At 37.0% G+C, this 14221-nt stretch overlaps 1 protein-coding gene across 2 annotated transcripts in view; it reads left to right on the forward strand.

Annotated features, from left to right (window-relative positions):
- SPSB4 (splA/ryanodine receptor domain and SOCS box containing 4) overlaps positions 1-13721 on the forward strand; it is a 160147-nt gene extending 146426 nt beyond the window's left edge. For both annotated transcript variants that reach the window (XM_074301670.1, XM_074301668.1), the window contains exon 3: positions 11865-13721. In XM_074301670.1, coding sequence (XP_074157771.1) covers positions 11865-11992 — 128 coding nt within the window. In that variant the 3' untranslated portion in view covers positions 11993-13721. The remainder of the gene's footprint in view (positions 1-11864) is intronic.
- Positions 13722-14221: the final 500 nt, after the last annotated feature.

Consider the following 14221-nt stretch of genomic DNA (forward strand, 5'->3'; position numbering starts at 1 on the left):
TAGACAAAGAACTGGCCTTCAAGCTGGGAAGATCCCATGCAAATCATGCCTTAAAGCCATATTGTCAGTCTGATCCTGGACCATCATTTAATGTCTTAGAGCTTCAGGAAACTTTTTTGGGACTATCAATTGTCAAGAAACTGCCATTTGCATTGATAAAAGGAGTTTCCTCACCTAGAAGACATCTTTTCACCTGATAAATTTTTATATGACCTTTGTAATATAGTTATAAAAAATAGGTATACAAATCAAAAATCTACTGATAGTAAATCATAATTTCATGACCCCCCACATTCAGTTATGTGACCTGGTCCCCTAGGGGGATTGCAACCCACAGTTTAAAAAAGCTTTGCTTTATGCCAATGAAATCCTAGTTCTCTTCTCTATGCCTTCCTACTATTTTACAGGATTATAAAATAAAATAAAACAAATCATGTAAAATTCTTCAAAAATTTAAATGTCAGCTATTAATAACAGTTGTGGATGTTAGACTGAAGGCCTATATCCCTGAATTACCTCCTTTGAAGGTAATAGTAATAAGCTTTTCCTTCAAGGAAGATTTATCTGCCAAATGCTCTGTGAATGTTAATGATTGTTTCTGGCTAATTCATGACAATACCAATAGATGGAATGCTGTGTATTTAGAGATGAAATAATTCCTCTCATTTCATTTCAATTCAACATGGCTGCCCTGTTCTGATTAGAAATTGGAGAGAAGCTTAGAGATGGAGAAGATGGGAGCCCTGCTCTCAAAGTGCTTATGATTTCATTGGAGAAGATAAGACCAACAAAATACATGAAACAGCAGTTTGCCATGGAAAAACAAGAGTAGAATTTAATGCTAAATAGAGCCTCTGCAGAATATAAGTGTTAGAGGAATTTAGACAAAAGGGAAATTATTAATGCGGACTGGAACAGTCAGGAAAGTCTTCATAAAGTGGGGGAAATTTGAGCTAGGCCTTGAAATATGAGTCATAGTAGCAGCTCACATTTATATAGTCTCCAGTGCAGCCCTTTTAGGAAGAAACTGGAGCTCAAAGAGAAAATGACTTGGAGTATGTGACCCATAGTGGAGCTGGGACTCAAGCATTCAGAGGGCAGTAATTCTCAATTTGGGTTTGAGTAGAAGAAAGAAGGTATTCTGTGCAGGAATAATAATAATAGCAAGTACAATGGAATACTCAGGGCAAGTCATTTAATCCCTATCTGCCTCAGTTTCCCCATTCTTGAAAATGTATGACATGGGAGATACTGGCCAGGACCACCCAGCATGGCAGGCCCTCAATAGAAAAGGGGCTATGCCCTATGAGCAAAGCTTCTGAAGAAACAAGAGATGTGCAGAGTTAAAGAAGCCATCCCAAATGTTCACAGGGACTATTTGTGTCCCATCTGTGGCAGAGCATCCCGAGCTCCTATTGGTCTGAGCAACCGCAGTCAGACACGCTGCAACTCAACTCTAACATAGTGATGTCATTTTGGTTCTCTTCAAGAATGCAGGACAATAATCAATCAACCAAGCAACCAGTTTCCTCATCAGTAACATGGGAGTAATAGTAATAATAGTACCTACCTCCCGAGGTTGTTGTGAGGATAAAATGAGATGTGTGTAAAAACACTTAGCACAGTGCCTGGCACATAATGGTACTATATAAAGGCTAGCTACTTGTTATTATTATGAATGTTATTGAGGTTCTTTCCAGCTCTAAATCTGGGACCCTTTGATCTTGCCATCTGTAAAATGGCAATAATATGATACCTATCTCACAGGATTGCTATTATACTCAAATAAGATAATACATGTAAGCAATCCACACATCCAAGTTAGTTATTTTTGAAGGCCTTGGCAGAATCTGTTCACTAGAGATATATGTCCATTACAAAGGACTTGTGGGTTCTCCTCCATAAAGGAAGACTTAATCAGCAATTTGAGATGCTCTATATGTTGGAAATTATCAAGTTTCCTTTTTCTGAGAAATATTCTAGAATTGAGTCACATCACTCATGCACAATGGCCTCCCTTGCCCAAATTCATGAGCTTTCAAGAAAGTTTTGTTGTTGTTGTTGTTATCTAAGAAATATTCTGCTCTTGGGGGCTAGAAGTTGTTATGCAGTCTTGAAGGGTAGCTGTCTCGGTGCAATTCCTGCAGTTCAGTTGTCAAGTTTAGCTCAGGAAATACCAGCTGATGGTTTGACAATTAATTTCTTTGGGCCGACTTCAACCTGGAGTAGAATTTCAACGACCTCTGCAAAAGTAGCTGAATAAAAGTCTCTGGCAGGCACACTGTGTTGTCTTTTAAACAAAAACATATTACATTAATGCATGGTATTTAGAGGTGGAAGAACCTGGGAATGCAGAGTATCTTATAATTTAAAAAATAATTTCAAGGACTCAGGCATAATCTGAATCCAGCAATGTGGGCTGGCCTCAGACATCACTGTGAACTGGCAAAATGTTTCATTGAAACATCAGGACTCCTCCATCCTCCTTTTCTGTGGCATCCTCTCCCTGCAGCATCCTTTGCCAGTGAGCTTCCTCCTTGAAAAGCAGCATGACATAGATAAAAATGCTGGCCTTCAAATCTGAAAGGCCTAGATTCAAATTCTACCAATCTGTGTGATCCTGGCAATTTAATTCACCTCTTCTAGTCTCAGTTTCCTCATCTACATAATGAGGAGATTAGATGTAATGACCTATAAAGCTTTTTTTGCTTCAAATCTATAATCCTACGATTCTCCCTCTTTCTTTTTCTTTTTTTTTTTGTACTTACTTTATTTATAACTTGATTTTTCTTTTAAATATATAATAAATTTATCATGTAAATTTTTCTTTTTTTTTTTTTAATCCCTCTTTCAAAACTTGCTCTCACGAAGGAATCTGATCACAGTCATTTATTGAGTCTTTATCTTCTTCCAGGAAGATTTGCATTTTCCTCTTTATCTCTAACCACAAAATGGAAAATTTTGAATTATAGTTTTAGAATGATAATTCAAGAGACCTTAGAGGTCACTTAGTCTAGTTCTCTCAATTTACAGATAAGGCCACTGAAGCCCAGAGGATGCACAGTGGTAGAGCCAAGTCCTTTGATTCCAAATCCAGCACTTATTTCCACTGTACCTTCCTGCCTTTTAGTTGTCAAAGAATTCTAGATATCAGTGAACAGGGATGACTTCCCACTGCTCACTCCACTTAAATAAAAGAAAAGGTCAGTCCTGTCTACCTGGAGGGCTTTAAGGGGGGGTAAGCTGCAATCAAGAAAGAATAATTTTAATTGGTGACAAGATATGGTGAAAAGAATTCATCTTGTGTCTGACTCCATCTAGCTGCTGCCTGAGGCCCCATTAACTGGAGAGTGATTTTGATTTTGTCTGAATGGAAGGAGATGTCTGCAAACTCACAAAAAAGGGACGACAGGTCCTTGGAAGGCAGCTACCTCCTTGGAGTCTGGAGCCTAAAAGGAAACCTTAGGTTTCCTGTGAAAACATGTCTATTGAATCGAGGGATCTAACTGAATTCTCCCACTTAATTTTTGAAGTTAATACAACAGATTCCTCCCAATAGTTAGCTGAATGTCTTCTCCATGCCAGGATGAGGATGGGAAGGCATGAGAATAGCTGTTGGGTTTCTGAGACCTAATAACATCTATCCATGACTTGTAAGTTTATAATGGCCTGGGAAGGTTGTCCTTTCTTTCACATTTACTCACATTGCTTTGAGAAAGCGTGGCTCATGTTGTTTTAGAATCAGGTGACTTAAAATCAAACCCAGCTTTGCTACTTACTACTTTGATCACCCATTTATTCTTCCTGCCTCAGTTTCCATATCTCTAAAGAGAGATAGTTAAACTTGATGACTCCTAAGGGTCCTTCCACCTCCACATCTGTGTTTCTGTGAATTCCATTTACTATCCTGCATCTTCCTATAGACGCAATATTAGGTGTCTCCAAAAAACAAAATCCTAGTTTCATAGAATGTTAGATCTGGTGGGACCTGTAGAGATCATTTTCTCCAAACCTATCATTTTACAGATGGAGAAACTGAGACCCAAAGAGATGAGTGTTGTTCTAAATCACACAGCTAGTGAGTAAAATTGTAATTTGACTGAAGGCCAAAAGATTGAAATTATCAACATCACAGTTTTTATAGATATTGGCTTTGCCTATGGGACCTACTTTATATTGTCTCTGGCTATAATATGAACATATCTGCTAAGTAATTTAATAAAATTTCACAAGACAATAAATAGTGTTAGTCTTCCAAAGATCTGATAGCTGAATGGAAGGGGGTAGAAGTGGTATGTGCCCAGTTATACAAAGGCAAACCATGCTGAGTCCAAGGTGAGGTTGGCCATCCATCATTGATTTTCGCTGTATATGTGAGTAACTGCACAGCAGATTCTGTTGCTGAATATTTGCATTTGCTATAACAGATCCTTTTCCATGCCTCTAAATGTCTTTCTCCACCCCTGCTCCACTTGCTTCATCTCCATGGTGCAGCAAATTGCAAGTGGAGTTCAGAGTCAGGCCCTAGTTGCCATTTCCATCCCTGACACTTACCACATATATGATCTTCAGCACATTACTTCCTCAATCTGTTTCTTTCCTCTGTAAAATGAAAGTAGACTAAATGGCCCCTGGGGTCACTTCCAGCTTTGAATTTATAATCATGGGGCCCTTTCCTGCACTCTGAGCTTCCTTTCTCCCACCCCACTTTCTTTCCAAGATACAGAGTAGAACAAGAATTGGATTTAGAAGCAACTCCTAAGTCCTCATCCAGATTTTCCATTTACTCTGTGATGCTGAATAAATCATTTAAATTCCCTGGACCTCAGTTTCTTCATCTATTAAAAAAATAATTAGATTAGATGCTTTTTTTTATATATTATATATTTTTAAACATTTTCTATTTATTAGTAAAAGCTAGCAGGGTTCATAGGCATAATCTAGTCTGATCGTATTGCACAGCTGAGAAAACTGAAATAAGTAGCACAGCCAGAATCTGAAACCACACCTTGTAACCCTAAATCCAGGACTCTCTCCCATTTATATAGCCAGCAGGGGAATGTTTTTTAGAACAGCACCCCTGCCAGAGAAGTCAAATGTTCTCCTTCCTATCAGATTGCTCACAGCACAGTCTTAATGCTGCAGTTTTAAAGGAAGTTCCAAGACTAAGGAAAGAGAAGAATTCAACTAACATTTTGCCTTAGAAAAACAGGCTGAATTCTTGAAGTTTTGCAGCTGTTATAAGAGCTTAAGGGCTTTCTTTATTCGCTTCTGTTAAGCATTTACCATTTAGAAGTCCCTTCAGGAGCAAGAGAGATGATTTATGATTCACATTTAAAACTAAAAATGTGTTTCCAACTTTTTTTTTTAAGCTCTAGATTAATTTTAATGACTGCGGGAGGACTTAGAATGGAAGCAATTGACTTTTACCTCCCTCTGCTTTCTCAGTAGTTGTTTGCCTGATATATAGTTGCACTAATTGAGTAGCTGAAAGGAGTCATGTCTTATTTTTGATAAAAATGGGAGGGTAAGACAAGGAGAGACTCTGGAAACAGACTGTGCAAAGAGGCACTGTGGTCTATTGGAAAAACCAGAGACTGTGAAGCTAGTCAGTATAATAAAAATCTTGAGAGCAGACAAGGTCTAGGAGGAAAGGAGGGTCAGCAGTGTCAGGTGTATCAAAGGGACTACAACTTAGTGGTGAAGGTTCATATTTAGGGAAAAGTCTGGGGCAGAATATCGAAAAAGAGGGCTACACTTTAAAGATACATGAAGCAGTGAATTATCTTCAGAAAGATGGAATCCATGGGAACTAATAAAGTTACAAACAGATAGAAAAGAGGGTGAAAAGGAAGAAGACGGAACAGAACTTGATGGAACAACTACCACTAAGCGGTATGATATGGAGGATCAGCCAGCAAAGGAAACTGAGAAGGAATGGTCAGACAGGTAGGAGGAGAACCAGGAAAGAGCAGTGAGATGAAGTGATAAAGAAGAAAAGAGTGCCCATCAATGTCTTTCAACTACTGGAAAGTTTTAGAAAGGTGGGGATTGGGAAAAGGTCATTGAATTTGGCAATTAAGGTATCACTGGTAACTTTAGAGAAAATGTGAATTATGAGCTCAGAAACTAAACCAAGAAAAGGTTGTAAAGTAAATGAGAAGAGAGGAAGAGTAGACCACAAAAGAGATATAGAGAGCTTTTTCTAGGAATTTAGCTGTGAAAATGCCATGGTACCTTTCATTTGTCCCTTCCCACTAGCAACGTTGCTTTCCTTCCTTTTTTTTTTTTTTTTTTTTTTTTTTTAGCTTTTTTCCCTCAATTAACTAGTTTTTATTTTCTCTCTCACTGAAGTAGAAAAATTATTCTAATGAAACATGAAACACCCTCATTTTTTAAAATGAACTTTATGTTATTTGATATTAGGCATTAAATATAATAATTTTAAAGGATTTTACTAAAAGAATTTGGCCCAGGTTTCATCACTGAAAAGTTTGGGAACCCTAAGTTTACGGGATAAAAGCCAGACTACTTGACTTGGCATTCAAAACCTTTCAAAATGAGGCCCACCTAGAGCCTTCTGTTGGGATTTCTCCTTTGACCCCATCACACCATACTGTACTGCCATATGCATCCAGAAAAAGAACTATGGAGATTGAATGTAAATCAAAAAAAAATAAGTAAAATAAAATTGGAAATTGTGGGAGTGCCCCTCAACTGGGGAATATCTGAACAGGCTGTGGTATATGAATATAATGGAATATTGGTATAAGAAATAACAAACAGGATGATTTCATAAAAGCTTGGAAACATTTATATAAACTGATAAGAGTGAACTGAGCAGGAAAACATAGTACATATTCTCAGCAATAAAGTGATCTAAGACAATCCCCAAAAACTCATGATGGAAAATATTATCCACTTCCAGAGAAAGAATTTGATAATTTCCAAATACAAAATGAAGCTTACTATTTTTTCTTTCTTTTTCTTTTACAAAATAGCTAATATAGAAATATGATTACACATACATAACTGATATCAGATTGCTTACTGTCTCAGGGAAGGGAAAAGAAGGAAGAGAATTTGCAAAGAATTGGCAATATTAGCTGTGTGGCCATAGGCAGGAAGGTCACAAACTCATTTAATTTCAGTTTTCTTATATTTAAATAGTAAAAACTTACAAATTTCAGGGAGGTTGAAATGAGATAATGTACATAAAACATTTTGCAAATCCAAAGTGCTCTAAGCAATCATTTATTAAGTACTTATATGTGCTGGACCCTGTTTTATGGTAATGCTGCTAACACAAGGTAAAAACAAGGAGCTCACAGCCTAATGGGGAGACAATATGCACACCAGAAATAGACAAAATTAATTGAAGATCATCTCAGAAGGAAAACTCTGACATTAAGGGGTTTTGGAAATGGCCTCTTTAAAAAATATCATTTTACTTTTTCCAATTACATGTAAAGACAATTTCTAATATTCTCTTTAAACAAAACTTTGAGTTCCAAAATTTCCTCCCTCTCTAAGATGGTAAGCTATTTGATTTGTGTTATAAGTGTGCAATCATCCTAAATACATTTCCATATTAATCATGTTTCAAAAGAAGAAAAAGTTTTTTCAAAAGTTTTCAAAAGGAAAAAAAAACATAAAAAGTTAAGTGAAAATAGTATACGTTCATTTGCATTCAAATTCCATCTTTCTCTGGATGACAATTTTATAATATGAATCTTTTGGAATTCTCTTGATTCATTTTAGTGCTGAGAAGAGCTAAGTCAATCATAGTTGATCATCTCACTATATTGCTGTTAATATGTTTTCCTGGTTCTGCTCTCTTCACTCAGCATCAGTTCATCTAAGTCTTTCCAAGCTTTTCTATAATCTTCTTGTTCATTATTTCTAACTGCAGAGTAACATTTCATGACATTCATATAGCACAATTTGCTCAGCCATTCCCCAACTGATGAGTATCCCTTCAATGTCCAATTCTCTGCCATAACAAAAAGAGCTGCTACAAATATTTTTGCACGTGTAGTCCTTTTCCTTTTTTTTATGATCTTTTTGGGATATAGACCCAGTAGTGATATTGCTGGATCAAAGTTATAAACAGTTTGATTACCCTTTAGTCATAGGGGAATAGCCTCTTATGGAAGGTAGGACTTTACATTAGACTTGAAGGAAGCCAGAGAGGTGGGGAGGAAGAAAAGAGAGGAGATATTCTCAGCACAGAAGACAGAGTTGGAAGATGGCATATGGTGTGCAAAGAATAGAAAGAAGGACATGTCACTGGGTTACAGAATACCTGAGATAACATGTAAAGCATTTATTGGCAAACTTTAAAGTGCCCTAGAAATGTCTGTCATGGTTGTTCGTTGTTGTTATTGACAGTCAATAAAGGTAACTGTAGTTTGTGGAGGACTTTGTATACCCAATGGTGAGTTTTATTTACTCTTGGCCTTTTATTGGGTTCTAGGGAGTACCAAGATGAAAGTTGTGCTTTGGAGCATTTAATCTGGGAGAAATGGGAATTATGAGTTTGGAGGGGAAAGAATATGGAAACAAATTAATTAGGAGGCTGTTAGAGTAATCTAAGTGTGAGGTAAAGATCCTAGCCTAGTGTGGGATCATGGAAATGGGGGGAAAAAGAGGGGTGGTGGAGAGATGTGAGAGTCAGTTCTGCAATTCATTTGACTGGGTGTGAAATATTTCCTCTGACAACCAAATGAAATAATAAATGTGAAAGAGCATCAAAGCATAAATTCTTAAAATGTTATTATCCCACAAATTTGACAAATGAGGAAAGTGAACTTCAAAAAGGCTTGGGACTTGCCCAGGATCACATGTCAAGCAAATAGTGGAATCAAGATGTAAGCTCAATTTTTTTTTTTTTTTTTTTTTTTACTTCAAATTCAGTTCTCTCTCCATTTCACAGTAATTCCTGTTTTTTAGTATCTATTTTTTATGGTTTAACCACATTCAAATGTGATATAAAAAGCTGAAATCTTATTGGTTTTATTATAAATAATTGTTATTCCTGACCTCAAGGAGTTTAAAAACACATAAAAAGGGATGCTAAATTAGCAATCTCATAAACCCTAATTTGAAAAGAATGTAAATATTAAAGAATCTGGCTAGAGTAGTTAGAGAAGCTGGTCACATGGCTAGGAAGTGATAGAATCAAAATATGAACCTAACTTTTTTTACTTCAAATTCAATGCTCTTTCCATTACACAGTAATTCCTGTTTTTTAGGGTCTATCTTTTGTGGTTTAACCACATTCAAATGTGATATAAGATACTGAAATCTTAGCTGTTAGTTTGTTTGTTTGTTTTCCTGAGGCTGAGGTTAAGTGACTTCCCCAGGGTCACACAGCTAGAAAGTGTTAAGTGTTTGAGATGAAATTTGAACTCGGGTCCTCCCGAATTCAGGGCTGGTGCTCTATCCACGGCACCCCCTAGCTGCCCCTTAGCTGGTTTTTATTATAAATAATCTTCTCCCTGACCTTAAGGAATTTGTAACCTTGTTCAAAAATTAGCACATAAAAAGGAATGCTAAATTAGCAATCTAATAACACTACTTTGGGAAAGAAAGGATTTGACCAGTGAAGTCAAAGAAGGTTTCATGGTGACAGTAAGACTTCTAAGACTTCAGGATTTAGACAAAACATCAATGTTAGAAACTATATAGTCTAACTATTAATTTTATAGTTGAGGATCCTGATGAGTTCATTGACTTCTCAGAGTTATACATCCACAAAAGAAGGAGCAGAATCAGAATTGGATGCCAAATCTGGTGTTCTTATCTCTATACATAGCCATTAAAGAAGGATCTTGATTAAAAAGGATAGGAGAGCTTGGGTAACAAAAAGTGGAAACAGCCAATTTTAGAGAGGCTGTGCAAAGATTGTTGTTTTTGAGTCGCATCAGTCATGTGTGATTCTTCCTGACCCCATTTGGGATTTTCTTGGCAAAGATACTGGATTTTTTTTTTCTTCCATTTCCTTCTCCATGTGAAAAAGATAGGCACATTATCCATGGTCTTCTCTTTGGGTGCAGATGGCTCTCTTCATCACAAGCCCATTGGAACTGGCCTGCATTACCTGGCTGTTGAAAAGAGCCACGTGCATTAGAATTGATGTTATCACATAATCTTGCTGTTGCTGTGTACAATGATCTCCTGGTTCTACTCACTTCACTTAGCATCAGTTCATGTAAGTCTCTCCAGACTTCTCTGCAATCATCCTGCTGATCGTTTCTTATAGAACGATAATATTCTATAGCATTCATATACCATAACTTATTCAGCCATTCTCCAACTGATAGGCATCCACTCAGTTGGAATTATGCTTTAAAAGTATCTAACCTATCCATACCCATCAATCCAGGGATTCTTTTCCTAGGCCTTTTCCAAGGAAAGGTCCTAATACATCAAATTAGGGGTTAACAGCATATTTTTGTGGTAGCAAAGAAATAGAGACAATAAATGCCCATCAATAAAGTGGTTAAACTACAGTACTTGAATGTAAATGCCTTAAAAAATGATCAATGTGAAAAATTCAGAGAAGCACAAGGGATATTTATAGGAACTGAAGCAGAATTAAAAATACATGGAAGACCTTACAATACAATGGAAGAGAATCCATTGAGTAATAGAAGACTTCAGGCTCAAATTCTACCTCCAGTGATTAACTACCTCTGTGACATGGGACAAGTCATTTAACCTTCATCTGTTTAAACACCTGTAAAATGAGATTAGAATAGATGGTCTCTGAGGCCACCTTTCAATTCTCTGATCCTGTACTATATTTCCTTTGTTCTCCTGTCATTCTTCAATTGTCTGACTCTTCTCGATCCATTTGGAACTTTCTTGGTTAAGATACGAGAATGGTTTGTCATTTCCTTCTCCAGCTCGTTTCACAGATGAGGAAACAGAGGCAAACAGAGTTGAGTGAATCGCCCAAGATCAAACCACTAGTGAGTGTCTGAAGTCATATTTGAACTTAGAAAGATGAGTCTCTCTGAGTCCATGATTGGTACTCTGTCCCCTGTGCTACCTATCTACCCCTTCCTATAATACATGGCAATAAAGTAGTTGGAAAGAACAATAACAAAAAAAAAAAAAGAAAGAAAAAGAAAAAGAAACTAAATACTTTGTAACTATAATGACCCAAGTGTCTAAGCTCTAGAAAAGTTAAGTGTATTTGTCTGCAGGAGTTGGGGAACATAGGTGTAAATTACTGAATATATTTTCAGACTCAGTTGACGTGTTCATTGCCTTTGCTAAACTACTTTTCTTTTTTATTGTTACAGAGGTTGGCTTACTGAGTGGGGAGAGTGAAGGTGTTGTGGTTAGAGATAAATTATACAATTGTTATACAGTTAAAATGGATGAATGAATACTGGGTTTTGTTTTGGTTTTTGTTTTTGTTGTTGTTGTTGTTGTTTTTTAAGGCTAGAGGGTAATGCACAATGAAGCAGATTTATAATCAGAAGACCTGGGTTAAAATGTTGACTCTCATATTTACTGTGATTTAAGTAGCAAGGTAGATCATGTCCCTAGATTTCAGGTTCTCAACTATAAAAATGAGGATATTCGGTTAGGTAACCCACAAAGTCTTTTTTGGCTCTAAATCTATGATTTTGTGCTCTTGTGTATGACACAAGCAAAGGCACAAGGAGGTAGCAGCAAGTGTGGCATAAAATAAACTTTCCTGATCCCTCCTAACTCTCCCAGCTCTATTCCTTCAGCTTTATTCTTAAATGGACCTGCTGCATCTCTCCTCTCCCTTAAGCAGAGGTAGTATATCTAAGTGCCTGCAATGCTATTGGTGATGCTCAATCTTTCTCACTTTTATGTTTCAGCGGAGCCCCTGCCCCTGATGGACCTGTGCCGAAGATCAATTCGATTTGCCCTCAGTCGGGAACGCCTGCATGAAATAGAATCTCTGCCTTTGCCTCAGTCTCTGAAAAACTATCTCCAGTACCAATAAGAAGCCTGAAGCCCTTCTGGACTCAAAATAGACTAAAGCAATGCACCCGGCACAATGAATTGTTTACATCAGAAGCAAAGTCTCAGCGGACACTTGACCATAATTTAATTTTTAAAAAAATAGATAAATATATATATATATGTATGTATGTTGGGCATTCCCTGCCCCCTTTAATCAGTTCAACAGGACAATGTGGGAGCTGTTAGATAATGTGAACAATTGGGATTTGTTACTGATTTTGGAAATAAATGTCAGTTGCCAATAGTATTTGCCATCCTCAAAGGTGACCTCTAAAGCTGGACACCTCAATAGGGAGCTTAGAAAAACCAGTTAGCTCTCTGCCTTGAGGCTTTGCCCACCCAACCAAGACAGGGATGCTATCAGTGTATTGATTAAAAAGCATATTTTTAATTCAAAAGAATGAATAAAACATTTGGATAGAAGACTTTCTATCCTGTGCCCTGGTTTCAAATATATTGAGGGTGATTGTACAGAGCGGGAACAAAAAAAAAAAAAAAAAGAAAAACAATTGCCTTTGAATAATGGATGATGAAAGCAGCTAAGTGCCAGTGTTCTAGTTATTTCCAAGCCCAGGCCAGTTCCTTCCCAACTTTGCATAATTTGTAAGGAGCACTGGTCACCATTTAGAGGCTGGAGTGCAGTCCTTTTCAAGGGATCTAAAAGACTAGCACTCAATAAAATCATTAGGGTGGCAAATTATTTTGGCATCCCTCCCCTCTTATATTTTCCCTTCCCTTTATTTCTCCCTTTTGATCACCTTCCCCCTATTTAAATACAGTCCCCTACTCATCTCTTCTGTAGCAAGCCCTGTCAGATCAGAGAGGAAAGAGCTCATCCTCATTTTATTCCTCCACCTGGGGGAGTTGGATATTTAAAAGGAGCCTGAGTAGGGTAATGCTGAACTGAAAGGGAAAAAAAATGGAATTTCAGGCTTGACAGCTGTTTTGGTTGATATTTGGAGGTAAGAGTAGGAAGATGGGCCTTTTCCATGACTCTCAAATCACACCCTCGAGGCAGGTGACCTGCCAACTTAAACATAGAGCCAGCCTTGGATTTCATTATTAAAAGTATTATTTTCACTTTAAGTGAATTCTAAATTCTCAGTCCCCAATTTCTAACATATGCTCAAAGAACATGTGCTCTATTGTTTATCTGTTTGGGAACCTTGGGACCTTGTAACTAGAATGGTGGAATGTTTAAGTATCAAATTTCATTTTCCAAGCTCAGTCCATATATATATATACATATATATATATATAATATACATATTATATATATTTTTAAGATGCTGCTTCCTATTTGCATTTCTTACATGTTTCAAATTATCTGCCTGGTCTAGTTTTTAACTGGAAATTGTTGTAATGGCGGGATGTCAAATATTCAGACGGAGCTGCCTTCAGCGTTTTTAATGTGAATTTACTGATGAATGAGGAGCATTTCTAATAAAGTCTGCTGTTCAGTCTGTCAGTTGTTCCTTGTATGAGCACGATGCAGAGACAATTTTGGTGAGCTTAGCTGGTTAGAGCCCAGTGATAATCAAGAGGTTCATCCCCTTTCAAGCCAGTTAAACTTGTTCCATTTGGTGTCACAAATAATCTCATATTCTGTGTGCCATCATGTCTTATCCCACACCATTCTCCCACAACCCAAGCCAAACTTACTAATGTTTGGTTTCATTCACAAAGATGAGAATAAAATTTCACATCAATTACATAGTATAAAGTCATCACTGTTACCAGAAAGTAATTCAAAGTACATTCCCTACTGATTTTGGATCAGAAGAATTGGGGGGGGGGGCACTTTATGTAATTATAGAATATCAAAATTGGAAAGGACTTAGTGATAATCTCTTTCTAGTCCTTAATTTTCCTAGGAAACACTGAAGATGTTTCATGCATTCTCTTATCACAACCTCTTTGAATTCCTATCATCTTCCAAAGCACAAGTCAAGTGCTGCCATCTACATGAGGTTTTCCCTGATATTCCCAATTATTAGCAGTAACTCTTGAAATTACTTTCCATGTACATACTTTGTTTTTGTTTTCTCATGGATAATGCTATATTCCCCAAGAAGAATCAAAAAGAATCTTCAAAAGCAGAGGATGTTTTATTCTTGACTTTGGATACCTAACTAACACAGTGCCTGGCCCAGAGTAGGTACTTTATATATTTGACCTGAATTTAATTGATTTTTCTGAAATCACATAT

This window comes from Sminthopsis crassicaudata, chromosome 3 (assembly GCF_048593235.1).
Source record: "Sminthopsis crassicaudata isolate SCR6 chromosome 3, ASM4859323v1, whole genome shotgun sequence".
NCBI classification, from domain to species: Eukaryota; Metazoa; Chordata; class Mammalia; order Dasyuromorphia; family Dasyuridae; genus Sminthopsis; species Sminthopsis crassicaudata.